General features: G+C 38.6%; 3 protein-coding genes across 5 annotated transcripts; 1 reads left to right on the top strand and 2 right to left on the bottom strand.

The window, feature by feature from the left end:
• Window positions 1–2,630: 2,630 nt before the first annotated feature.
• mzt1 (mitotic spindle organizing protein 1) lies at window positions 2,631–6,900 on the bottom strand. The gene is made up of 3 exons (XM_038293877.1): window positions 6,599–6,900; window positions 4,469–4,614; window positions 2,631–3,146 (listed from the first exon to the last, which is right to left on the bottom strand). The coding sequence occupies exons 1-3, from the start codon at window positions 6,648–6,650 to the stop codon at window positions 3,123–3,125; spliced, it is 222 nt and encodes a 73-aa protein (XP_038149805.1). The 5' UTR covers window positions 6,651–6,900; the 3' UTR covers window positions 2,631–3,122.
• A 15-nt stretch (window positions 6,901–6,915) lies between these two features.
• bora (bora aurora kinase A activator) lies at window positions 6,916–13,709 on the top strand. Of its 3 annotated transcripts, XM_038293876.1 has the most exons (12): window positions 6,916–7,072; window positions 7,294–7,448; window positions 8,492–8,598; window positions 8,714–8,759; window positions 8,864–8,942; window positions 9,016–9,060; window positions 9,638–9,694; window positions 9,771–10,045; window positions 11,814–11,973; window positions 12,074–12,633; window positions 12,717–12,857; window positions 13,124–13,709. In XM_038293876.1, the coding sequence occupies exons 2-12, from the start codon at window positions 7,299–7,301 to the stop codon at window positions 13,151–13,153; spliced, it is 1,650 nt and encodes a 549-aa protein (XP_038149804.1). In that variant the 5' UTR covers window positions 6,916–7,072; window positions 7,294–7,298; the 3' UTR covers window positions 13,154–13,709. The 3 variants fall into 3 exon arrangements, with proteins under 3 accessions (XP_038149804.1, XP_038149803.1, XP_038149802.1); XM_038293875.1 differs by lacking the exon at window positions 6,916–7,072 and having other exon boundaries at window positions 7,276–7,448; window positions 12,074–12,627; window positions 12,711–12,857; XM_038293874.1 differs by lacking the exon at window positions 6,916–7,072 and having other exon boundaries at window positions 7,277–7,448.
• Window positions 13,625–26,448, bottom strand: dis3 (DIS3 exosome endoribonuclease and 3'-5' exoribonuclease). The gene is made up of 21 exons (XM_038293873.1): window positions 26,195–26,448; window positions 25,944–26,101; window positions 24,849–25,045; window positions 24,644–24,717; window positions 24,391–24,558; window positions 24,096–24,260; window positions 23,893–24,006; window positions 20,828–20,965; window positions 20,572–20,718; window positions 20,370–20,486; window positions 20,174–20,275; window positions 19,791–19,855; window positions 18,875–18,959; window positions 18,622–18,749; window positions 18,407–18,493; window positions 18,146–18,302; window positions 17,144–17,358; window positions 16,893–17,061; window positions 16,647–16,805; window positions 16,431–16,553; window positions 13,625–14,117 (listed from the first exon to the last, which is right to left on the bottom strand). Exons 1-21 carry the CDS (start codon window positions 26,411–26,413, stop codon window positions 14,049–14,051), a joined length of 2,856 nt encoding a protein of 951 aa, XP_038149801.1. The 5' UTR covers window positions 26,414–26,448; the 3' UTR covers window positions 13,625–14,048.
• Window positions 26,449–27,280: the final 832 nt, after the last annotated feature.

Here is a 27,280-nt window from a genome sequence, read left to right as displayed (position 1 = left end):
TAGTTTTTCCTTTTTATATAATATTGACCTCTATGATGCAGTTGTTAGGCCACCAATAACTGAGATCTAAAGAGACAGCAGTTGGTCTACAAATCCAGCAGGATCTAAAGATGTTCTCCAGGTTCCCTGACCTTAACAGACCAGCTTTATTCTGAACACCTATCTGTCCATGTTGGCCCTCTGATGAACGGCCAACCTATCCAGGTAAGGCCATTTTGCTCAATGATATCTGCAGACAGATACCTGCATTTCTTGGGACCACAATATTAGTTTGTCAACTCAAAATCTACTGAATGTTTGGTCTCTCATCAAATCTAGGATTGTAAAGGCTTAGGTTCATGAAGCAGAGTATTTCCAGAATCACCTTTCCATTTGTATTTTCCAAAAGGTTCTATTCTCATATATTTTATTCTCACAAATCTCCACATACCCCTTTGTTGTTGTAGAAAGTACAACAGGAGTCTATGTAGGATGTTATTGAACAAACATAAAAAAAGAAAAAACTAGCACGGAGTCAGAGGTGGGGTCTCTTGGGTAAAAGAGAGAAGTAGGAAACTGCTTTTACATAAAGGAAGTTTGGTGAACTGATGTCACAGTGTTACAGAAGACAAGAAGTTCCCACATGGAGTCATTTTAGACTCCAAACCTTTAATGTCTTTACTGAGACTGAAATTTGGCAGACGAAGCTGATTCCTTGATCTGAAGCTTTCAACTTGCTGTATGTTGGTTATTTATATGTAGATTGCTCACAAAGAAAAAAACTACAGGTAACGTGGCCTTCAGAGCGCCAGGGTACCAACCCTGTAGCCTTCCCTAAATGCAGTCCATATTTAACAGGTAGTGAAGACCATGGATGGATGGATCTTTTTTTTTTAACCTTTTTTCTTGATTCAAATGACAATTTTAAAATGAAATACAAGCGTTTGCATCTAGAGCCACCCTCAATAGCCTAAACCTGTGTGCTCTAGAGGACGGATGGGTTGTTTCAGCTGCCAACGTCTCATTTGCATGTCTGTGTCATCTAAGATGAAAGAGAGACAGTCATAAAAGGACCAATAAAGCATTAAACAGACAAAGACTTGTCTCATGAGGATGACCAGTAAACTTGCTTGTTGATGATTAAAATTAATAATTGACCTGGAAATGAGAGCACATACACAACATCTTTGAACTTTAGTTTGACTTTGTTTCAAAACCAACCTTTGCTGTGTGAATTTCATGATTACAATGTGGCTGTAATTTGGCTTAGGAAAAATATAAACAAACCGCTGTTTCTCATGCATAAGAGACCGCTAATCAGTCCAGTCTAATTGTTTTGATAATAACAGCATACACCTGAAAACTATAATTGCTTCACATGTCTTTCACTCCAAAACCAGACTGCCCTCATTTATCAGAAAAAATAATCCTCGGCCCAGATAATTATCAGACGTACAAATATAAACACCTTCAGAAGTTTGGACGTGAGGAGCTCCTCGCCTGCTAGGTGGATACAGTCATGTGACCTGACCGGTGCCCTAGTTGAACACCTCTTAGATGTTTATGCATATGCGGACGCTAATCTCTGTTAGGACTATGGGATTTGGGAATATTTTGTTTAACAGACATCAAAGTAGCCGGATAAAGCAAAACCCTCTGCACAGATCAAACAGACAGCAGTGCATCTTGAATCCCACACTCTTACTAGCCCAATCAAGCCATGCATAACTATTTTTTTTTTAAAGTAAAGGATTCTGCTTCTATCAATACATAATAAAGCTCACCCCCCACTGTGATGTAGGGTCTGCTCTGAAATGTGAGATATCAAGGAGAGTCTGTGCACCAGATCCATGTCTCTCATGCCCGGCTAACATGATGCTGGCATTCAGGAACAGATATACTGTGTTAAGAGATCAAAGCAGCAAGAGCAGAGATCTAGACTCACAATCTGTCAGTCACCAACCAGGAGAAGACAGAAGTGCTTACACAAACACTCCTGTGCACTTGGTTTTCTGTGCAATGTGCCTCAGAGGAGCACAACCACTCGCACCAGATAGAAGCCAGGGTTGATAGGAGAGCTCACATATATTGCCCTGTAAATGTTCTGTGCTCTCAGCATTTTCCCTCGTCTAGAAGATGAATAGAGTTATTTTACACACTGTGGGCAAGCAAAACAATGCTGTCTGGTTAGATGTCTGATCTGGAAGCTTTCTGGGAGATCAAAGATATATTTTTGTCCAGTTTGCAATTTGATTAAAACTATTCTTTGGAAAGAATAATTTTAATGAGTCAGAATAGAGATTTTAGATCAACAGGACATCCCGTTCCAAGGAGTGACCTTTGCAGATTTGTTTTGTGCAGTACGTTGTTGGCTGTGGATGTAATCACTCCTCCATTGTTTATAATCATTTTGTGCAACACTATCAGTCCATTATACACTTACATTTTAGTAAAAGTTTTGCAAATATCTAAACCATTAAACCTTTACAACCATTTTACTTAATTACATTATTTAGTCAACATATTTCAGTTAACAGATTGTATTTCATGAAAGTTCAGCATCCATGAATAAGAAAAAATGGAAGTAAGATACAATTTTCATGGGTCACATGGAGACCTTATCAATGAAAAAAGAATCACACATCTCCACCTAGTGGTCACAAATATTACATATTTAATTTTATTCTCTTATTCATAAGCATTCCAAGAATGATTGCATATGTCCAAAGGATATTGTTTGAATGAAAAAAACAACAACACAGAAAAAAGTAAACATATCAATGAAAATCCAAGCATATTTGAAAACACAAGTAAAGAATAATTACATGAAAAATTAAACAAATTTTCTCTAGAATGAAATGCTGGATGTTGCTGCCAACTTAAACCCACACATCACAACTTCTCTGTGAGATGGATCATCTCAGTCTACAAGAACCATATTAACATAAAAGACACAGTTTGGTAGCTCTTTATGAAAACCCAAACATTTTGGGGCAGAATCAGACAACCTATTAGTCACTGGGGAGGAGGAGGAGATGACAATGTGCCACAATAAATCGGACTCAGCTGGAGAGCCATCCTCTCCCACAGACTCAGGAACAGTCCATGATCCCAACTACAGATAGCCAGCTCTATTTGCATCCTCAGTTTGGACAGTTCTCAGAAACCTGAAAGAAAATAAAACACATAAATATAACCAACTCTAAAAGAAGGAAGCTCTAACCATCAGGCACCAGGATGGCAAACCAAGTTTATTTATACAGCACATTTTAGTGATGAAATCTCAAAGTGCTGCACATGAGAAAAAAGGCAAGTACATTGCTGTTGTAATGAGGCAACAAAAATAACTAAAGAGAATGAAAATGATGCATTAAAATAGCAGAATTATATGAAAAAAGATTGAATGATTAAGAAAATTCAGTCAAAGTTAGATCGGAAACTTAACAGTGTTAGCACAGCCAAGAGGCCACTCTAAACAAATGTTTTTTGATTTATAGCAACTCAGCGTTTCACTGCTTCTACAGCTTTCCAGATAAGTGGAGCATAAGAATTAAAGGCTGCTTTTCCTTTTTTGGTTTTGGGGGTATACAGAGTAAATTTCATCTATATGACAAAAGATGTCTGGGCCATTAGTTGATGCAGCGGGTCTGTGATGTATTTTGGAGCAAAGACAGTCAGTGACTTATTGATTAACAGAACTATCTTTAATTCTAGCTTTTGAGATACCAGGAGCCAATGTAAAGATTTTAGAACTGGCCTCATGTGCTCCACTTTCTTTGGTTTAGTGAGAAGGAAAGCAGTAGCAGTCTGGATCAACTTGTCAGGTAGACCTATGAAGACCCCTTTAGTGTAATCAGTTGGACCAAAGATGAACACAATAATTCGTTAGTCAAGGTCCTTCTGAGACATTAGTCCTTTCATCCTGGAGATATCAGGTGATAAAAGGCAAATTTGGTCAATATCTTTATGTGCCTATGAAGGTTAAGATTTGAGTACATCGTTACACCCAGATTTAGAGCCTGATTTGAGATTTCGCACTGGATTAACTGAGACTGTGTGCCATTTTTTAAACACTTCTTTTGCTCTAAAGACTATTGGACTAAGAGTAAGGTGGACCTTTGGGGAACACTGCATGTGATTTTTGTTGTTTCTAATGTAAAGTGACCTACTGACACAAAAACGCCCTGAACGCAGTCCAGCACTGTACCAGAAAGGTTAACCCAGTTTTTTAGATGCTTTAATAAAATTGATAAACACGGTGATGGCTTAAAGTTTAACTCATCCAGGCCAGTAAGAGGTACACTATCCCTAACAGAAGCTTTTGCACATTTTCACACTGTCATTATCATGTTTAGACCCACTCCAATCCCAAGTGCTGTTTGATGTTGTACACTAACTTACTCATATTAAGGGTAAGTTAGTAACCCATATTAATTCATTTTGCATACTTTTCCTCTCAGAAATATGAAAACTTAGGTTGGTGCTTTACCTTGAGAGTCTCAGATGCCTTTCGAAGCTCTTTGATGACTGCAGAGAGGGCTTCTGGGTTAATACCCTGCTCGCATAGTCGAACACAGATTGACAGGGACTCCATGTCCAAACCAGTGTTCAACAACCTTGAGATCTCAAGCAAAACTGTTGGTGAAGAAAGAAGGTTAGATTAATTCACTGTAACAAGTAAAAAATACCAACAATGCTCAAAATAGGAATGCACATCTCCTAAAGAGAAGTTTGCTGTTGACAAGAAAAGTTCAACTGTACAGAATAACCTGAAATGTTGGGGTATTTAGTTTTTAGGAGACACCAGTAGAATGGATCTGACTAAATAAATCAAAAACACTGATGGTTGCCATCAAAGTTGTATTATGCTACAAATATCTTTAATACTGCCAGTTGTGTTATGAACATTAAGAAACATATTTTTGTACATTATATAATAGATAATGTATATAAAAGAAATTTACTTATTGCTCATGCTTATTTTTGAAAATTAGTGATGTTATGAGATGAGCCAAGGCTTCAAAGCGTGTCCAGTAGTGGACGGGGAGTTTCCTCAAAGCGCATATTGAGGCTTGCTTCATTTAGGGGAGGGGCCAAAATTGATGATGTCCAAAGCTTCATTACCTCCATACCATGTAACCGCTTCGGGAAGTAGTGGCATGAGCTGTAAGACTTTGACTCACAACCCAAAGGTTGTTGGATCAAGTCCTGCTTTAGATTTTGAAAATTGCTATAACATTAACTAGTATTTTGGCCAATATGACCAATTTGTATTGGTTTGCTCTTTTACCAATATAGACTGGGTAAAAGCACAGTCAAGTTAAATTGGTTGGTTTAAACAAAATATTGGTTAGACGCATAACTTTGAACCAGATTAAACCAAAAACTGTGCAAAAACGAACATTTTTGGATAAAAAAGATTAACACTGTTCCTTTTGCTCATCATTGCCCAATTTGCACGAGAACTTTCATTGTCTGCTTGAGCTTATTTCATTAGAAGGACAGAAAAACATTGAAGCTTAAAAGATTGTTCTCTTTATGGACATTTATGCACACACAAAAAAAGATCCAAAATGTTATTATACAGAACAATCATGAAAAAAATTCAAAGGAACTTAAATAGGGGGGAAAAAATACAAAAAAAACAATTGCAAAAAAAAAAGACAATTATATTGCTAACTGTAGTTCTGCACTACACCTACGGAGCCCCTCTGATGACATGGACAAAAAAAATTTTTTATTGTGGCCACAAAGTAGTATTTCGCGGCCACGCAATAAGTATAACGTGCGCACGAAATACTACTTCGCGGCCACGCAATAAGTATAACGTGCGCACGAAATACTACTTCGTGGCCACGCAATAAGTTTAACGTTTGCACGAAATACTTATTAATATCAATAAATCCGCCTCTGTTTTCAGGCTTATGTTAACTGTAATGACTTATCTTGGACAGGCTGTTACTGTATGTAAAAGGGCCTTTAGTCCTTCGTTTAGCTATGCTGCGGTTGTTTACCCTACGCCTTTTCCACCTCAAATGGCGTCTCAGCAACAAATGTCACGTGACTGGCGGAGACCAACTGGGTAAGCAAATCGAGCGCGCCTTAGACCTTAGAGAAGGCGCGCTCGATTTGCTTACCCAGTTGTCCAGGAATGATAATATTATTAATAAGTATTTGGTGCGCACGTTAAACTTATTGCGTGGCCACGAAGTAGTATTTCGTGCACACGTTATACTTATTGCGTGGCCACGAAATACTACTTCGTGGCCACAATTAAATTTTTTTTTGACCATGTCATCAGAGGGGCTCCGTACACCAGTAGGTGGTGACATATTCCCATTAGGCTTCATAAATAAGGGAATTTGCCCAAATGGTTCAACGCCTCACGAGGCTTTATCTCACCATCACTATAAAATGAATGATTACATATAACATAACTAGAGTATTTTCATGTTATACGTAATCATTTATTTGCTTCTTAACGTTTGTCATTATGTTGTCACTCAGATACTTGCGATGATTTCTCAACACAGACCATGTCTGTTCCCCAACCTCTTGCGAATATGATTCAAAAAATCAGTTTTACTAAACTCTTACCGTGTTAGTATTTCGTACTTACCATCCATTGTTTCACGGACTGCGTTCAGGTTTGTGTTTGTTGCACTTGCCATATTGATTAACTGAAACAACCTGCTAGCGAGGAGCTAACCAGAAATCTCATATACAGCGAATTCTAAAAAATCAGAAAACAAATGAAAGATATTTAAATTCCTACAATTCAGTTGAATTTTTCAGTGATCTTACTAGTTTATATATGACACTGCTAAATTAAAACTATGGAAACCACTGACAGTTCTTATTACCAGCTAAAAAGGTAGCTAGCTAGCTTGCACAGTTTAGCGCATCAACGCTAGGGGGGAGGAAGTGACGTTAGAGGATTGCTCATTGGCTGCCGAGAACATCCGGTCCAATTTCTATTGGTTGGCTGGCTTTGTGTGGAGAAAATTGAAATGAACGTTTGAACTGTTTCTAGCTGGATCCGTGCTACAACCACTTCTCATAAAAAAATCAGTGGTTCGACCTGTAAGCAACTGTAAGTACTAACAAATGATTTATAGTGCTTATTTTTTCTGTCTGCACTTTTTAAACGACGTTTGTCTGTCTGCACTTTTTAAATGACGTTTTTAAACGTGTGCAAGCAAAGTTCCTTTAAAAGGTACCGAGTTGCATTCACTGTAGTTTCTCTCTTTAGAAAGTTTTGTGTTTGAAATGTTCGTTTTATTTTACACTGAGAGAAATATTCTATGTTTGAAGCTATTATGGGCGATCATATCGAGGTAGAGATCACTCCAGAGACTCCAGGAAGGCCTTCCATCAGAAATCCCTTTGAGAGTCCCAATGATTACCATCACCTGAGGGAGCCTCTGGTCCCCAGCCCCTCTGTCTTCAAGTCCAAGCCCTCAAAGGCTGTAAGTTTTTAAATCCTTAGTCCAATTACATCATTTTAAACCTGCTTGATTTGATTGCATAACACACACATCCCTATTCTATTAACACACACATCCTGGTCAAAAATCTACCCTCCATTTTAAGTTTTCTTTACAGTAAAGTTGATTCTGATTAATCTGATTTTGTAGAGACATGTAACTTAATAGCATTTTATGCTCTGATGAAATATTTCCAAGCATTTTATAAGGTTTCTATGTGACCTATCAACACTTTGTTGTGCATGATTGTAAAGTTTATTTCCATATTTTTTTAAATAAACAAATATTAAAAATGAAGTCTTTTTGGGGGCACATCCCTACCATCCATTCTTGAAAAGCTTGAGTTCAATCAGTTGGGATGGAGCCTCTACAGATCTGATAATGTCTGTACTTTGACTAGGCCGTTCTAACTAATAAAGAGGCAGAACCCCAGCCCCAGTTATTGGGGGATTTTTTTTTTTTTTTTAGCTGTACCATGTTAACCTGTTTGAGCAGCTTCTCTATACCTGCTGAAGGCTTCCCTAAGAAGAGTTCCCACACCAAGGGCGTGCTGAGAGTAATATGTGGTAGTTTTTCTATGCCATACGCTGTGTTTTGCATTTAAATGGATTTAATTTATTTATCATTGGGACAGCCCATTCTACAGCCCACATATCAGAATCAGAATTCTTTATTTGTCATTGCTCCACAGGGGTGCAACGAAATATACCTAAGCATTGAGGTGTACACATATTTAGATGACCATTGTATTTAATAATTGGAAGATTTAGTGGTTTTATTATAATCGCCTATCTTTATATTGGAGTAGGAAGGTGAAATCCAGATGGATGCTACACCTTCCTAAATTATATGTTTAAAACATTTTTTCCATATACTTCATGGTTGTCCACTGCTTTATGTAGGTATGTAGCACATAATCCCTATGAAATGCAGAGATCTTTGTGGTTAAAATGTTAAAGTTGAATGGATAGGTAGAGTAGTAGTATATGAGTAGTAGAATATGAAGCTTTTCTTATGTTTTCCAGACTCCACCAAAGTTTAACTGGTCTATCGATGAAATGGCCAGTCTTCTACCAGTGCACATAGACCCAGAGGAAATCCAGCGGCAATCATTCTACCTCAGCCAGACAAGGTATGTGTTGTTAGGCATTAAATCTGATTAAAAAGGCTTAAATTACTGAGGAAAGAAAAGAGGTTTGAAAAGAATTAGTTCATCTTTAACCTTGATCTATTTCACTTTATTTCAGGATGGATTCTGACATTGAGGAAAAATGTCAGATTGCTATAGACCAGGTAATGGATGTGACTATATCAGTGCTTATCCTGCAGTATGAGGTGTTCTTATACTAATAGATTCCTGCTTAAATAATGATGCATTTTATATCTACCGAAAACAGTTCTTCACTAAAGGAGCCATTGTGCCTTCCCCCTGGGCAGAACCAGAAACCCGCAGAGCCCCTCAACTGTACAAGAAAAGTAAGTCATCTTATAGGAAAGCTGGGTGTGAGATATCTTTTTTTTTTTATGCATTTTTTCATTTATTTTTTAGGTCCTTATACTGCAACAATCTCAGAGGAGTCTGAAAAAATCTCAGGTTGGTTAACCTTCTGCACAAAAGTCCGTTCATTAGTCGAGTTCTGCTTCTCTTTCATATTTCCATGCAAATAGTTTTAAGTTCTGTGTTTGTTTTCAATGCCGTCTGCATTTGATGGTGTCACAGATTAAGATTTGTTAAATTATTTTATTCTAGTAGCATAAACTCATGTGAATTGTTGATCTTTCTGCAGAGTTTCTATTGCAGGTGTAGAATTCTTACGGCTGCAAGAACCAGGGATTGATCCATATGACTTTTTTTGTTTGTCTTTTAAATAAAAAATGAAAGTAACTTCTTTTTTTAAGTTAAGAAAATGGAAAGCCAAAAAAAAGAAGAAAAGTTGGTTTCATAAAAATGACAATTTGTGAGATATTCTTAATCTTTTGGATCAATGACATACTCATCTATTATCAAAATCTGTCACACTTTAAAAATATATATTTTTTGCAGTTTACATGCGTAGGTAGAAAAAAAAAAGTGTTACTCAGAACCAGCTTGTTTACTAATCTCTAAGTGAACTTTAGCTTATTTTAGTGACATCTCTTAGCCTGCTAATTTGCTTCCATTTTATTTACAGTTGCCTGCCAGACGACACTTTCACTACCTTTGGCTTTTGATTTGGAGAAATTACTCGGTAAGATTAGTTCGATTCAAAGTGGGAGCATCTGTTTCAGGTTTTTTTATGTTTTTACAATGTTTATTGGCCTCAGGAGAATACTATCGCTACGAGGAGGCATGTGATGCCGTGCAGGAGAGCCTCAGTTCCTCCTCCTTGAGACGTAAGCTCTTCCTGGACGGTCATTTCAGCTACAGCAGCTCTGACAGCTCCACCCCACCGAGCCCAGAGAGAGCTAACGGCAGGTTTGAAGGCCCGTCTCCCCATGACAGAGCAGGAGCTGGAGGCCAAGATGTTGAAAGGGAAACTTTAACACCTGTCTTTCAGTCTCCTCATGTCCGTGGCAGGTCGGAAAAGACTCCCTCAACAGTACGTTGAGAATTTTTAGAGATAATGTTTTTTCATATATATATATATATATATATATATATATATATATATATACAGGTGCTGGTCATAAAATTAGAATATCATGAAAAAGTAGATTGATTTCAGTAATTCCATTTAAAAAGTGAAACTTGTATATTATATTCATACATTACATACAAACTCATATATTTCAGATGTTTATTTTGTTTAATTTTGATGATTACAAATGACAACAAATGAAAATCTCAAATTCATCATATCAGAAAATTAGAATATTGTGAAAAGGTTCAAAATTGATGGCCCCTGGTGCCACACTCTAATCAGCTAATTAACTCAAACCACCTGCAAAAGCCTTTAAATGGTCTTTCAGTCTAGTTCTATAGGCTACACAATCATGGGGAAGACTGCTGACTTGACAGTTGTCCAAAAGACGACCATCGACACCTTGCACAAGGAGGGCAAGACACAAAAGGTCATCGCTAAAGAGGCTGGCTGTTCACAGAGCTCAGTGTCCAAGCACATTAATAGAGAGGCGAAGGGAAGGAAAAGATGTGGTCGAAAAAAGTGTACAAGCAAGAGAGATAACCGCACCCTGGAGAGGATTGTGAAACAAAACCCATTCAAAAATGTGGGGGAGATTCACAAAGAGTGGACTGCAGCTGGAGTGAGTGCTTCAAGAACCACCACACACAGACGTATGAAAGACATGGGTTTCTGCTGTCGCATTCCTTGTGTCAAGCCACTCTTGAACCACAGACAGCGTCAGAAGCGTCTTGCCTGGGCTAAAGAGAAACAGGACTGGACTGCTGGTGAGTGGTCCAAAGTCATGTTCTCTGATGAAAGTAAATTTTGCATTTCCTTTGGAAATCAAGGTCCCAGAGTCTGGAGGAAAAGAAGAGAGGCACTTCATCCACGTTGCTTGAAGTCCAGTGTAAAGTTTCCACAGTCAGTGATGGTTTGGGGTGCCATGTCATCTGCTGGTGTTGGTCCATTGTGTTTTCTGAGGTCCAGGGTCAACGCAGCCACATACCAGGAAGTTTTAGAGCACTTCATGCTTCCTGCAGCTGACCAACTTTTTGGAGATGCAGATTTCATTTTCCAACAGGACTTGGCACCTGCACACAGTGCCAAAGCTACCAGTACCTGGTTGAAGGACCATGGTATCCCTGTTCTTAATTGGCCAGCAAACTCTCCTGACCTTAACCCCATAGAAAATCTATGGGGTATTGTGAAGAAGAAGATGCAATACACCAGACCCAACAATTCAGAAGAGCTAAAAGCCACTATTAGAGCAACCTGGGCTATCATAACACCTGAGCAGTGCCACAGACTGATCGACTCCATGCCACGCCGCATTGCTGCAGTAATACAGGCCAAAGGAGGCCCAACTAAATACTGAGTGCTGTACATGCTCATACTTTTCATGTTCATACTTTTCAGTTGGCCAACATTTCTATAAATCCTTTGTTTTTATTGGTCTTCAGTAATATTCTAATTTTCTGATATGATGAATTTGAGATTTTCATTTGTAATCATCAAAATTAAACAAAATAAACATCTGAAATATATGAGTTGGTATGTAATGTATGAATATAATATACAAGTTTCACTTTTTAAATGGAATTACTGAAATCAATCTACTTTTTCATGATATTCTAATTTTATGACCAGCACCTGTATGTATATATATATATATATATATATATATATATATATATATCTTGGGCAGAAATTGGTGCAAGTTCATACATTTTATGTCTGTCTATAGGACCAGTTCTCATCCAGTCCCATCCAGCAGGGCTGCTTCAGAGACTGCAGCCTCGGCAGCATCACTAGCCCTCTGTTTCCTGATAGGTCTTCTCCTGCAGGCCACATCTCCCCGACCGTTTCTCCTATTGTTCCCATGGCACGGACCCCCATAGGCTCAGGTAGAACATTTGCTTCTTAACAGATTTTTCTAAATCCAAGCTTTAAGAAACTGGGGTGATTTAGGTTGATTTTTCTTCATTTTAATCTGGATCTTTTTAGGTGAGCGGAAACAGCACGCCAACTTAACCCCACGCGGAGCTACGCTGGACACAGCCCTCACTAAGGAGAGCCCGTTTGTGGAAGGCTGCTCCCCGATCCGGAGCTGCTCCCCTCACCAGCTCCATTACCAACATGAGCCTCTTCACGCTTCCAAACCCAAGCCCAGACCTAGAGTGCGCTGCTGGGCTTCCCCTCCCTTGATCTCGCCAATCCTTTATCCAAAGCTTCAAGATGATCAGGAGGCTGAAGAACATCCTGCCTTCACTTCCTCATCCTCTCTCCCAGCCATGGAGCTAGATCCAACATCCCCTCTGGCAACATACGGCCGCTCCGCTGCCCTGGAGAGAATCAACCTGGCCGCTATTGAGGCTGTGAAAGCAGAAAAAAGAAAAGAGATTGAACTAATAAAAAAGATCGAGGAGGAGGATGATGAAGCCGGAGGCTCTTCAGAACAGCTGACCAGCTCACGTATGGGAAACGTGTCGGCATCAGAAAGCTCTCAGATGTTTGTCTCTCTACTGGCAGAAGGAAGCAGCATCCGATATGACTCCAGCATGCAGGTAGGAGAGAAACCCGACAACAGCACACTTTTAAATCTTTATTTCGTTGTTTCCACAACTGATTAAATGCCAATGTTATGCAGGTGGACAGTGGCTATAACACCACCTCAGCTGGCACAGCTAGCCTCATCGATGGCATCAGCTCCGACTGTCAGAGCAAAGAGTCCCTCTGTTCCAACCTGGTAGAAGAAGCATTTCCCTCCTCTCGATTGACTAAGGTTAAGGTGAGGGAAATCATCAGTTGTGACTTTTAATGAGCTAAATCTCTTAATTAGGATACATTTAGAACCAATATTAAGATTTTGTTCAGAAACTGAAAACTATGTTTCTTTACCCTGATTTTGCTCATTTAACCCTTTTTACTGAACCTTATCTAGAGACATTTGTTTTCAGCCAATGAAATACCACAAAGCGGTGCTTTAATAGTATATTTAGTATTTCTTAGGGATAATGCATTTGACATCATACGTTTTTTTCCTTTCTTTTTCAGGCATTTTATCCTCCCCACTGCCTTACCTGATTCCTACCTCAAAGGGAGCGCTCCTCCAGCTGAAGTTTACCATTTTTTTTTTCAGATCTATCTCAAAGGCTGAGACTGTTTAGAAACGTTTAACATTAACCAGCATCTTTTGGTAGAAGTCAGCCTGCTGACTAAAACAATTCTCTACATCTGTATGATTAATTAAAGGGATGTTTGCAGGTTATTTCAGCCATTCTGTAAACCACTGAAGTTTTTAGTTACGATGCAGTGGTTTCATAAAGTTTGGGAATTATGTCTGAGTTGCACATAAGTGACCTTTTTTTTCAATGCTGTATTTTGACACCTGTTAATTGGTGCAGACTTGACCGACTTGTAGTACTGTATATTTATAAAACAATTTAGTTTTTCTAACACACACTTCCTGTTCTTCTAATTAATATTTTTGTACATCAGCCTTTGGATTTTATATGTAATTTTTTAATCAGTACACAGGATGGAAAGATTGAGCCCTTTTTATTTCAAAAAATGTTTTTATTTTTTCTACATGAGATTTTAAAATTAAAGGACTTTCAATTCTTCATCCTTGCCTAAAGGAGACAAATTGAGTCATCAGTTTATTTGCAGGACAGATTATTTTTGCGTTCAGTGACAATTCAGATAAAAAAAATAAATAAAAAAAAAACACAGTAGCAATATCACCAAATCATTCTTTGGTCTTTGAAAGTGGTGCCATTAGATGTGCGCCGATTTATTTGGACCAGCAGATATTTTAACTCCAAAAAGAAATGTTTTACAAATAAAAATGGGTCCTGTTTCTTTCTTGAATTTCCTAAATGAGCAGCATACTTGCTCTAAACACAACAATTGATCTTTAATTAGTAGAGAAGTAGCTGGAATCTTGTGTTGATTTCCCAGGTGAATTACAGCCCTCCGGTCAGCGGTCCAGTTTTTGTTTCTTGGCTTGTGGTTCTGCCTCAGGTACAGGAACACTAACACCAGGGATCTGTTAAATTAAATAAAAAGTTATCAGGAACAATCTTAAATACAATTAAGCATTCATTGTTTTTTTCAATAACAAATGTACACTAAATACAATGACTTATACCACATATAAAGAGTCCCTGTTAGAAATAAGCTAAAGTTGCTGTGTGAGTTTTGGGTTCATGACATTTTATCCTCTAATTGGCTTGTTTTACTTCTGACTGATATGACATTGACCAATCAGCTGAGGGGAGCAGAAAATGGTCCAAATTCTTTAAGTTAAAACTGAGCAGAAATTTACACACAGATAATTGATTTGTAGCAGACCTAAAAAATAGAACTTCCACAAATTCTTATCAGACTGCACAAATTAAACATTTTCAGAAATTTTGGTTTATTTACTCACAAATCCAATTTTACTTGTCCAATCTGACAAGTATGAAATATACTCAGGATTAAAAATGATGCCTGTGGTTACTGACCAGCTTTAAATATGCATTGGTGTCAAAAGTACACACATTTGTTACTTAAGTAAAAGTATAGATACTGCAGTTTAAAAACACTCTGGTAAAAGTTGAAGTATCAACTTGACCTCTTTATTCAAGTAAAAGTGAAAAAGTATGTGGTACAAAAACTACTTAAAGTATAAAGTAACCTTTAAAGAAAAAACACAGCCAGATGCCACTATATGAATTAAAAGCTCAATTTTTTGGCTATTTCTAAAAATTCTTTGAGATAGGGCCAAGGATGAGGGAGGTCTTGTTGGTCTCCGTCTCCCGATACGCTCTCGCCTGTGTCCGACCTTTCAGACAATCTAACATCTTAGCATGGCATAGATAATTCACGTTTACAGTTTGAAGAACACCTGCTTGCTTCTGATGATTTACTTTGGCGTCAGCATAAATTTGGCACATAGCTAACCAATGAGTGTTTGCGTTATATGACTCATTTCACTAGATGTGAATGGCGCCAATGATCTGCATTGGATGGCGCACATGATGTAAAATAAATATTTATAAAAATTAAAACAAGGATAACCAATTAAAAATCAGCGGGGTCCGGATAAAGAAAATCATCAACCAGTAAAGGTCTGGAGACATTTTTAATGATCGGTTACTTTAAACAGAATTTAACACGGAAATAAAATGAGGTGTTTTTACATCCATGTTATACATTGAATTTTTTTAATTAAAAAAACAACTTTTTTTCCCATTTTAAAATCTAAAGTGTTTTTTTTTTTAAGTAGAGAACAATCGTGCAGATTTCTCATCTCCATCAGAAACTGCATATATGCTGGATGCTGATTGGGAGTTTTTTTAATATATTAAATTACGCATTCATCTCTTATGTTTCGCTCCTATAAATTTAATGATAATATCACGCATGCTATCCTCGAGCTCCGAGGACAAGTTGGAGAGCAGCAATACGGGATGAACAGTGGAGGCTTTAGGCTTTGCTTTGCGCAGGAGGTCTGGATGCTGCGGGGCGGAGCGGTGACGGAGGATGTGGGATTTCAGGGAAACAGGAGAAGCAGCACAAGTGACGTTTAGACACTGTTATCAGACAACATGTGGCAATTTATAAATTTTTTAAATCAAGTTGGGTCCAGATTAGCCAGCAGGTAGGTCCAGATCCGGACTGCGGTCTGCTGACCTGTGACCTCTGCATTAACCGAAGCCAAGAGTAACGAGTAACATTTGTTTTAAAAATCTAAGGAATAGAAAGTACAGATACTTGTGTGAAAATGTAATGAGTAGAAGTCTGAGGTAGGAAGAAAAATAGGCAATGGAGTATAGATACCTAAAAAGTGTACTTAAGTACAGTAACAAAGTATTTGAACTTCGTTACTTGACACCTCTGTAAAGATGATATACTGAAGAGCTGCCTTTTTTCCCTCTTAAAGATGGAAATATTTTTTTAAACCTTGTTCTAAAAAGAAAAAATATTTATGCCCACTTTATAAATTTTCTTTTGAATTAATTTATATTAAATGTACATGATTAACTGTATCACAGATTGATTTAAACAATTTCTCTGTATTTTTTGCCTACTGATCCATAGCACACTCTCTAAAGCAGAGAAATTTGTCAGCAACCAACTGCTAGATTCTTGAATTGTTTATGAAAAAGTAAAATGCTTCTAAAAGCTATAAACCTGCTCTTATTCTTACAACTAAAATCAAATTTCAGAGTTTGCTATGTTAATAGTTGGGAGGTTTCAATTTAATACAATATTTGTGCTCAAATGTCAGGAACATTATAAATTGGAGTAAATGAGCATGTTACCAGTTATTAATTAAATACTATAAATAGGAGTTAAAATAAACGGTTCTTACCACTGGTTCTATTAGAGCCATGCGGATCTTCTGGTGCTGAATGTTGGAGTCATCCAGGCTGATGGTAACCTTCACCTTGTCGAATATGTTGAACGTGTGCTGCTCCACCTTCAGAGTGGGACCCTGGACACGTAAACACAGGATCCATCTTTATCAGTAATCTGAGGAGAAATAAACCACCAGGTTGCAAAGCAAACCGAGGCGGATGGTCTGTACCTCTTCGTCAAAAACAAGTTTAGGTGAAGCTTTGTCTTTGGAGTCGAAGAAGACGGTTCCTTCCAGACCGAACTTCGGGATCAAAACGATGATCGCATTCTTCCTCACGAACAGAACGAATCCCTCTTCATTGAGTATTCCCCGGGTCTTGAAGAACAGCTATAACAGGCAAGAGCAAGAGTCAACACATAGTAGAGATCACACTTTTCCTCCTGTCTACAGACAGCAGTGCTTTCACATGTGTACCTGTGTGTGGAAGGCAACAGACGCTCTCTGCGCGTACTGAGACATTTTGTGTCTGTAGTTCAGGTTGTTGCAAAGTGCCGACTGTTTGTGTTTGTCCATCAAGTCAGGGTAGGTGCTGTCTGCTCCTATGGCCACCGCCAGCAGGCGGTGCACTATGATGTCAGCATACCTGCAGAGAGATCAAACAGTAACTACAAGAAACAAAAGTACGATTTTTAAAAAATATTTCTGTAAAACATGAATTTCAATACCTCCTAATGGGAGAGGTGAAGTGTGTATAAATGGGCGAGGCCAGACCGTAATGGTGGAAGTCACTGTCCATGCCAGAGCAGAAATAGACGGCCTGCATCATGCAGCGGGTGGCTAATATGCGCAGGAGTGTGTTAAAATACTGGAAACCATCCACTTTGGCCCCGTCCAGGGAATCGGCCAGAGCCTTGGCTGAATCCACGTGGATCGTCACATTCTGATCAGACACAGAAACAGAAATCCACAGACCAGTCAGTTTCACACAGCTTCCATACGCTCAGCATTAGAATAAAGTGCTCTAATCATTCAGTGCTCTGCATTATCCATTTGACATCCATTGGTAGAGTGTTGGGCTACTGGTTAGAGCAGGTGCGCTTGTGCTCTGAGACGGTTGCAAGTGCCCGGTTCGATCCCCACAGCCTCCACTCTGGGTTCCTGAGTAAAACCCTTAACCCTGCACTGCTCCCTGGGCACCACACAATGGCAGCCCACTGCTCCCCAAGGGGATGGGTCAAAATGCAGAGGACAAATGTCCCCATTTTGGGACAATAAAGGGATTTACATTTCTATTTGAGGTTTCCCAGGATGACATGATGCTGCAACATCCAAAAAAACTAGAACTTGCTGCAAAAGTTTGACCAGACATGCTAAAAGTAAAGAGCATAAAACTGTAAATAAAGTGGCAGCTTGTTTTTTTTATATTGAGATTTAGAGATTTTTTATATCTTCTCTGAGGCAAACGCTTCTAACAGTTCAACTTTTTTATTCTCTTTAGTCCAACTGTTTTTAATATTCTTTTTTGTTTCTGCATTTTTTATTTTATGTATTTTTTTGTTTCCTACTTGCTTTGATTCTGTTTTATTTTCCTATATTTTAATCATGTAAAGCACTTTGCATTGTCTTTGTACTGAATTTTGCTATACAAATAACTTCGCCTTGCCTTGCCTTAATATTCTTACTCATTTCTAAGGTACTGAACCAAAAGCCTTATTGTTTGATCTAACCTTGGACTTTGCAGCCTTCATCAGGATGTCGTAGTTAGATGGAGGCGGCGCTGGATGTTTCCTCAGTAAAGCACACTCTGGAAACTCATCATAAATCTTCTGTGCGACTGAAATATTGGCGAGCAACATAAACTCCTCTACCATGGAGTTGGTCTCCCTGATAAGGAAGAAGTTATCATTAAGACAGAGATGAAAAGGTACATATTTTTTGGTTTGTTAAGTAAAGGCTTCAGTTAAAGGGTTGTTGGGAAAGCTGCTTACTTGAGTTCTTTAGTTTGCAGGTCAATCGGGTCGTGGGTTTCACTGTCGATGTGGAAGCGAACCTCTAAGGAGGACAGCGTCAGCGCCCTGAGGACAGAGAAACACAGAAGTTAACCTCCGTGGTTTAAAGTGTCATTTATAATAAGAAATCAAATGAAACACTTTGGAAGCTGTACATTAGTTCATCTATTGTTCACCAACTCCTCTTTCCTTACCCGTTTTCTATCCTCTTCCTCTTGAGGATCTTTGCGAGTTTGTTTAGGCCCCTCAGGCTTTTTGTAATATCGTCGTTCTTGTTGGTATCGTCTATCCTCATCTGGGCCTCGGCATAAGTTAGAGATGCCTGACGGAAAACGATTAAAAGAAACAAAATCACTGTACTGATGGTTAAAATTCAGACACACAAACCATAAGAAATGTCATTACAAATTAAAAATTTGTCTTTTTTTTTTTTTAAATCTCTTTTACCTTTGAGTTAATGACGCTTTTAGTGAATCGGGTTTTTAGGATTTCTGCATTGTGATTCATCTCCCAAATACACGAAAAAGCAAACCTGGAGAAGAAAAAAAAAAAAGAAGCCTTGATTTTGAACAATTTAAAGATTAACAATTTAAAGATTATCCTCCTACATGATGTGATAATCTAAAGTGTTGATTTGGAGGTTTGTTTATGATCACTGATCAGCTGCAAATATTGACCTGCTGTATGAAGCCTCTTTCACACCCACAGAAAAGATGTGCAGAAAACCTTCAAATACACCGTAAAACAGATTAATCTTTAAAAAGAATATATATATCCTGCAATATTTTTAGCAGAATTTTTAGCAGTGCAATAATCCAAGTCAAATACTATGTACTGTAGTCTTCCCTTAAACTCTCTACTGTGCAGATATTTTTTATATATGCAAGGACATTACAACTTTTTATTTATTTTTTTTAATGCCTTTTTTGGTACTATATTCACTCTTTTTATATTGACTGTTATTTTTATCTTTAATGGCATTTAGCTTTAACTCTTTGTACTCTATATAAGCTACTGGAAACAGTATTTTCCTGAAGGAATAATCCCAAGGGATTAATAAAGTTGAGTCCAGGTCTTAAGAGCATAAAACATGTTCCACACTAATAATGAGAACTTTTTTTTTCTTGCAACGCCATTTTGTTTTCGACAAAACGCATTTCCAATCGTGTGTCTGAAAGCAGTTGTGTGATTGGTCAGCATTTGGTTGTCAGCATCAGAAATTTGCCAATTCAAGTAAATTTGTGTTGTTTTTTAATCTCAGATCATCTGAGTGGCATAAAAATCTAATTAATGAGGAGTTTCATACAGCTTTACTGGAGGCGTTAAGTTTGGAGAATTCAGTAGGTTTGTAAATCACTCTCACCTCTCCACATTGGACCTTAGAGAACAAAGATTGGAGCTAAGCAGCTCAGGAACCATGTCTATTCTCTGTTGGAAACAACATTAAACAACATTAACATTCATTCACAGCTTTTGTTTTATCACAGATATATAAAAAATAAGGAAATGGACCCAAATAGCATTTTTCATGAGTTTTTCCATAATAAAAAGAAAGGACCCCCAAGAAAAAGTAAAGTGATCCTTAAATTATTTGACTTATCTCTTGACTTCCAGTTTAAAAACAACAAAACTTCTGATGATTGCTGAGAAATTATGCATACATCCAATTAATCATAACTCATTGAATTCCATCCTAAAACAGTTTAGGGGTTAAACAGTAAGCAGATGAAAGATTGATTTTCTTACCTTGCCGCATAAATACACAGTGGTGCCGCGGTTGGCGGCCTCTTTATCCAGAGCATTCCCAGGTCTGATAAAGTGACTGACATCGGCAATGTGAACTCCTACCTACAGCAAAAAAAAGGGACAGTTTATAAATTAACAAACAAAAAGGACACTAATACTTTACTACTGTTAGAGATTATGTGCAGAAAATAAGCACCTCAAGGTTTCCATTTTCCAGCTCTCGACAGTGCAGAGCATCGTCTATATCTGTACATCCTGGAGGATCGACGCTACACACTGTCAAATGCCTCAGGTCCTGCCTCTGCGCCATGTCCTACAAAAACGCGTACATACATGCTAATGCAGGTCATATGAGAAAAAATAAACAGGTTATTTAATGAGACTACAGGAGACAATACCTCTGGTGTGATGATCCAAGGCATTTTGGGAAGGAAACTGAGCACAGCCTGAGAGAAGGCCTGATGTGGAACATCATGCTCCAGAAGCAAGACCTCTTCCTCTGTGTCCTTCTCCCCAGCATTTCCCAGACTGCGGACAAAATGGCCCTAAACCAAACATCATTAATGATAGAGACTAAATGTTGCACCCTTTCAGGACACCATTGCAGAAGCATTTCTGTTTTTCAGTTGGGTACATCATTCTGAAGGGTCTTACATTTGGGTATCTGGAGTCCTTGGGCCAGCCATCAATGGCCACCATGATCCTTTGGCCTGCAAGAGTTGAGGCTTGTCGTGTTTCGATGCGAATTCGTGGGATACGGCGGTCTGCCGGGGTGAAAAGATGGCGTGTGGACTGGGAGAAAAAAAGTAAAAAAAAAAGGTGCAATAATGAGGCCGTTAGTCCTGATGGTGAGACACAGAGAACCTGAGGGTCTCAAAGGAGAGAAGGTAACAGTCTCTAGGAGCAACGGCTTTAAAATCAGGATTCCTTAAAAGTTTTTATGTAAAAAGATAAAAAATTTCTTAAGTCAACCGTGAAGGCAAAATTTACTCAAAATCTATATTCTAATGAAATAAAGACAGAAAAAAGAGAGAAAGAGACAGATGGAAAGAAAGAGAAAGAAAGTTTGAAAATCTTTACATTTATTAACAGTGCGTTGAACCTTGACATTTTAGCCACATTTCAGGATTCAAACAAAAAGATTTCTATTTTTTGTGAATAGTCAACAAGTGGGGCACAATCATGATGTGGAATGAAATGTATTGAATATTTCAAAATTTTTAACAAATAAAAAACTGAAAAATTGGGTATTAACTCAAGCCCCGTTGAGTTAATACTTTGTAGCACCAAGTCGTCTTGGGTACGTCTCTATCAGTTTTGCACATTAAAAGATGTTCTTCCTGCTAAACAGCTTTAGCTCAATGAGGTTGGATGGAGAACGTTTGAACAGCATGTTTCAGTTCTTTCCAAAAATCCTCAATTGGATTCAGGTCTGGACTTTGACATGGCCATTCTAACACCTGGATATATTTATTTGTGAACCATTCCATTGTAGCTTTTGCATCATTGACTTGCTGGGAGATAAATCTCCATCCTAATCTCAGGTCTTTTGCAGACTACAACAGGTTTTCTTCCTATATTTGGTTCCATCCATTTTCCCATCAATATTAACCATCTTCCCTTACCTTGCTGAAGAAAAGCAGGCCCAAACCATGATGCTGCCACCACCATGTTTGAGAGTGGGGATGGTGTGTTCAGGGTGATGAGCTGTTGCTTTTACAACAAACATAATTTTGCATGGTCACCAAAAAGTTAAATTTAGGTTTCATTTGACCAGAGCACCTTCTTCCATGTTTGCTGTGTCTCCCAGGTGGCAAACTTTAAACAACACTTTGTATGGATATCTTTAAGACATGTCTTTCTTCCATAAAGGCCAGATTTGTGCAGTATACGATTGATTGTAGATCTCTGCAGTTCATCCAGAATGATCAGAAGCCTCTTAGCTGCATCTCTGATCTGTCTTCTCCTAGTTTGATCTAAAAGTTTAGAAGCGCGCCCAGGTCTGTGTAGATTTTCAGTGGTTTGATTCTCCTTCCATTTCAATATTATCTCTTGCACATTGCTCTTCGGGATGCTTAAAAAGCTTGGGAAATCTTTTTGCATACAAATCAAGCTTTAAGCTTCTCCACAACAGTATCTCAGACCTGTCTGGTGTGTTCCTTGTTCTTCAAGACGCTCTCTGCGCTTTAAGCAGACCTCTGAGACTTGATTACACACAGGTGGATTTTGTTTATCATCATCAGTCATTTAGATCAACATTTGCTCATTCAGAGATTCTCACTGAACTTCTGGAGAGTTTGCTGCACTGAAACTAAAGCTGCCGATTACTTAGCAATTAACAATTAAATCCCCAATCTTTTTTTTTTTTTTTGCAAATAAACATTAAAAGTGTCCCATGTCTCTGGGATTTTTTCTTGAAAATGTGCTACTCCTGTGTTGAAATTCTGCTGGCGTGTCTAAAAGCATCTGTTTGGTGCCCTCTTTAGATTAAAAAGGGATCCCTGCATCCGTTGTTTGTTACTGACTGGCCTTGGATGTGACCTCATCAAGGTGGAGCTGATGTTAGCAGCTCTATCCTGGTGCTGCTTTGGGACAAACTAAATGGTTTAGTTATACTGGGTAATAAAAAATAAATCATGGCTCTCTCCATTATAAAAGTTATTGAATGTTAGATGCACTCACATTGGATAAAAAAACAAGTCTGCAAAATCTTTCCTGTCTAGTTTGAAGGAGAAGTTTGGTTATATCCAGAATTCAAACTTCTGAAAGTACTTTAAATATGACATTATTACATACTGTTCAATAAATGTATGTGTTTTTAACTGAGAGTAATTTTCCTTTGAATGTGCTTTACTGGAGGCATCCATGTTCGTCAAAAAAGAACAGTACTACCACCTACCGGTTTGTGCCGTATCGGCTGTCAGTCCCAATGTGGTATCTGGGGTTTGTCACAATGCCCTATTATCTAAGTCATCCTGAAAACATTCTTCTTCATAATGTTGGCTACATACTGCGTGTTTTTTCTCAGTTCAATGGCAAATCCTCCCTCTTCAAGTTGGCAATGCAATGAGGAACCCGAGGAGGATTATGAATTGAAAGGTGAAATAACTTTGTCATTTTAACTATAGCTCTCGCAAGTTTCAATGGTGAAGTCCTAAATATTTTTTGTTGATTGCAGATGTGTCTATTAGTTCCAACTGATTTTGCTTGTAAAGCGTGGAGAATTAGGCTAGGCTTACCGCACCATGACGTCGCTGCCGGAAGATGTCAGGAGTGAGGTGCTAATATATTTTGGTCCCCGACTCAGTGGTGGCGATGAAAATTCTTATCTTTTTACTGATTAATGCTAAATTCGTTAAATCACAGCGAACATATTGGTTTTAGGTATAGATAATGATCCATAGATTATTCCTTGCTGACCAGACTTATCCTTAAATGATTTGACATTATTTTCATGCCACTTACTCACAAAAACCTACTAGAAGAAAAACATTCATTTTATCACTGCTGGGATTGCTCTGCTCGCCGTGTTTGTGTCACTGTAAACTGCTGGTCACAGCAGAGAGCCTTCAACGTCCCTGCTGGTCCTTTGGGCATGCCTTCCAGAGGAAGATTTTTCCAAATATTATAAGTGGGTGAAAGTAAGGCTCTGATCCTCTATGTTGTATTTTCAAAGCTTTATATCTCTAAGACATGGACACCAAGAATTGTAAACTTACTTCTTTGATTTGGGAGACATTCAGCATGCCACAGAAGGGCCTCCAGCTCCTCTTGATGATTCCTACTACCTTTCCTGTTGCCTTCCTGGTCGATTTAGTTAGTGACTGCTTCAGCTGGAAAGACAGAGACATGAAGGTTTTTTTTTCCACCAAGTATAATGTTTTCAATCTCTGGAAAGCATTTGGGGAAACATAGAATTCACCAATTTTTCCTCCTCGTCCCCATCAACGTCGTCGTCCTTCGCTGCTCCTTCATCCTGCAGCACGACTGATGAGGGCGCCACCCACTGATTCTTTGGCAACAGCTGCACGGCGACCACATCCTGGTGCACTGCTCTGTTGAGGTTCTGAAGTCCCTGGATCAGAACCTGGGGACAGAAAGAAAAGAGAGCACAGCAGAGCTTTATTTCTATCCATTCAACAAAGGTTTTATTTATAAAACTATATAAAAATGTGGTTAATTAACAGGATTTCAGGACATCTTTTGTCTTCACACACCTCATTGCTGTCTTCTCCCTCTCCCTGGACAAACACTGTCGCCTCCAGATAATTGTCCCTGCTGGCCCTGAAAGTGCCTTGGATAAACGAGCCACTCTTGATTCCTGCCTGGATCTTGGACAAAGGAAGATGCTCCGGAAACAATATTTTACTGCTGGCAATTTTATTCTGAAAAGAAAAGCAAGGAAAAGGTGAAAACTATGCTTTTAGCCTAAAATTATTACCTAATCAGCTGGTAAAAAGCTCTTTTTACCTTGTCTTCATTGGACAATGCCAGCCGGTCCACCAGCTCTGTGTTTGCTATCAGACTCTTGATGTACTCCTCAACTAGAAGGGTTAAAAAAAAATGCAAACAGCTATAACAGACTGTGGAGCTGGTGCCAGATACAAACAAGCTTTATATTCAATCCAGTTCCTCAATCCAGTCAAGGAACTGTAGGTAGATTAATCAACATTACATCTGTACACCAGCAAGCCGTTGTCCTCAGCCTTCTGCTTGTTGCCTTGATCGTTGGTGAGGAGGACCACTCTGACACCATCTGGGCCAGACTCAGCTGTTTTCAGATGCTGGCTGTACCATTTGACGGCCACACGGATCGCCCGGTCATTACGGTCATTGGCGCTCTCCCCTGGCTCCCGTTCAATGAATGTTTCTCTGGAAGAACATGAAGGCAACACAAAAATATGTAAACTGTCAGCTCAAAAACTTTTTTTCACTGAAGCACTGTACTCCCTGGTAGTTAGAATGTATTTAGATAACCTTTATTCACCATCCTTGAGATCACCCTGTCTTTTCTTAACTCCAATACCCAAATAGAATAGAATAAAATTCAACTCTATTGTCATTACACTGTCACTAGCACAAAGCAATCAATTGCAGTTAGCATCTATTTAGAAGTGCTACACATGATCCATCCATTTCATCATGCTTATCTCAAGTGCGGTTGCAAGTTGTGCTGGTGCCTATCTCCCTGGACAGGTCACCACCCCATCGCAGGGCAACAGAGAGACAAACAATACAAAAAAACACTCATGCACACACTCACAAACATGTGAAGAGAAATTAGAGAAGGTAGTAAACCTAACAGTCATGTTTTTTGGAGTTTTGGAGGAAGGCGGAGTACCTGGAGAGAGCCCACGCATGCACAAGAAGAACATGCAAACTCCATGCAAGAGAGACCCTGGGCCAGGATTTTAACCCGGAACCTTCCTGCTGCAAGGCAGCAGTGCTACCCACTGCTACCCACATGATATAAAGATTTATTTACATGTTTACAGAGACTATGTAAGTATGGACTATAAATGGTACATATAAATGGAGAATAATTGTAAGAAGCTATACACAGATTGTACAATAAAGTTAGGATATGGATTATATACATATTAGTGGGGTTATAAAATAGGATAAACAATGACAGATAAGGACAAATACTCACCAAAAAACAAAAGTAAAATTCAACTAAGCCTATGTAGTTTTAGTCTGGTAACAGAGCTCTCAATAATAGCTTCAAATCTAAACCAAGTTTTGCAGGTTAGAAAGAGATGCATGGTACCTGTGATGTTCGTTGGTGAACGTGTAGAAGTGTCTTCCTTGCTCATGTATTATATCCTTCAGCCGTTTATAAACTGGAGCGCTGCGATGACGAACCTCCTGCAGCACAGTCTGCAGGATGATCACGTTGCAGATCACCGGATCTTCTAACACGTCGATCTGAAGGAAAAACATAAGCAATAAAAAGAACAAATGAAAAAATTTATGCGATCACATTGCGAAATTAATGCGATCACATTAAGTGGATTTTACCTGGTGGAGCACTACGTTGGTGTCAGGGACCAAATAATGAGGAAAGGTACACAGATTGCTCTCAATACAAGCGTCTCTCTGAAGAACTGTGGAGTCTTGTTTGCATTCAGTGCAGATTTCACTTCCACACCAAATATCATCTCTCAGATAATGTTCTCGCACGACCTTCATCACCCCGCCTGATCGGGTTTTCTTAACGAAGGTTTTAGACTTCAACATGATGAAGATATCTCCCCACGATGTATGAATTGTATGTCAATGTCAATTTTATCCCACCACTTGAAAATATCAGGCAGTTCTGGCCATGTGTAAACTAACCCTGTGGGACGATTAAACTATTCAAGAGTTCAGAGGAACTGTTGAACGAGGTGGGACTTCAGCAGTGCTCAACGAGACATATGCTACTTATGTCTTAAAGCGAATAAAATATCTGATTCGTAGCAGTAATTATATTTTTTTTCAACTTAGATAACATTAATAACGGTTCTCATGGATAGTATTAGTTGTCCATTTAATTTTCCAATAAAAACAAAGTAAAGGAAGGCAGGCACAGAGAGACGCCAAATAAAGGAGACATTCGCCTTATAGCACCTCTAAGTGTTAGGAGGTTAAACTGCACCACAGTACTCCTAGATATATTAGTTTAGAGTGAACGCCGCATGAGCGTCGACAACAGCGCCAGTCTCCGCCATATTGTGGATGGCATTTTCTGTTTAAATCATCTGACCTCTGTTTTAGAATAGAATAGAAAATCCCTTTATTCCAATGGGGAAATTCAGGTGTTTACAGCAGCAAAAAAGATTAAAGCAGAAGTGGTCACGCAAATGTGGACCTTAGAAAAATGTATAAAAACAACATAATAGTAAAGAGTTAAAACAATAAACAAATAAAATACTGTACAGTAAAGTGTTTTTAAATACTAAGCATATTGATAATAAATAACCAATATACAGCCGTGGGTATTTTTTACAGGAATGATAGTATATAGACAACGGAATCGATAAATACATCATTACAAATAGCCCCCCCCCCCCCCCCCCCACACACACACACAAGAAGTGCTAACTGAAAAAAATGACACTTTTT

Source organism: Cyprinodon tularosa, unplaced genomic scaffold (genome assembly GCF_016077235.1).
Source record: "Cyprinodon tularosa strain WSP-4 unplaced genomic scaffold, ASM1607723v1 ctg331, whole genome shotgun sequence".
NCBI lineage: Eukaryota > Metazoa > Chordata > Actinopteri > Cyprinodontiformes > Cyprinodontidae > Cyprinodon > Cyprinodon tularosa.
The sequence above is the reverse complement of the archived record's forward strand: the minus strand, read 5'-3'. Positions and strand labels throughout refer to the sequence as shown.

Bases quoted from the DNA above. Each gene is read 5' to 3' on its own strand.
- mzt1 (XM_038293877.1), bottom strand. From the start codon at position 6,650: ATGGCAAGTGCAACAAACACAAACCTGAACGCAGTCCGTGAAACAATG. The intron at 4,615-6,598 runs GTAAGTACGAAA...CTTCACCAACAG, and splicing joins AGTCCGTGAAACAATGGATG to TTTTGCTTGAGATCTCAAGG. The intron at 3,147-4,468 runs GTAAAGCACCAA...ATTTTCTTTCAG, and splicing joins AGGCATCTGAGACTCTCAAG to GTTTCTGAGAACTGTCCAAA.
- bora (XM_038293875.1), top strand. From the start codon at position 7,284: ATGTTTGAAGCTATTATGGGCGATCATATCGAGGTAGAGATCACTCCA. The intron at 8,760-8,863 runs GTAATGGATGTG...TACCGAAAACAG, and splicing joins GTCAGATTGCTATAGACCAG to TTCTTCACTAAAGGAGCCAT. The intron at 10,046-11,813 runs GTACGTTGAGAA...GTCTGTCTATAG, and splicing joins CGGAAAAGACTCCCTCAACA to GACCAGTTCTCATCCAGTCC.
- dis3 (XM_038293873.1), bottom strand. From the start codon at position 26,413: ATGTTGAAGTCTAAAACCTTCGTTAAGAAAACCCGATCAGGCGGGGTG. The intron at 18,750-18,874 runs GTAAAAGAGATT...GTTTTCCGTCAG, and splicing joins AAAGCGTCATTAACTCAAAG to GCATCTCTAACTTATGCCGA. The intron at 16,554-16,646 runs GTACAGACCATC...TTACGTGTCCAG, and splicing joins AACTTGTTTTTGACGAAGAG to GGTCCCACTCTGAAGGTGGA.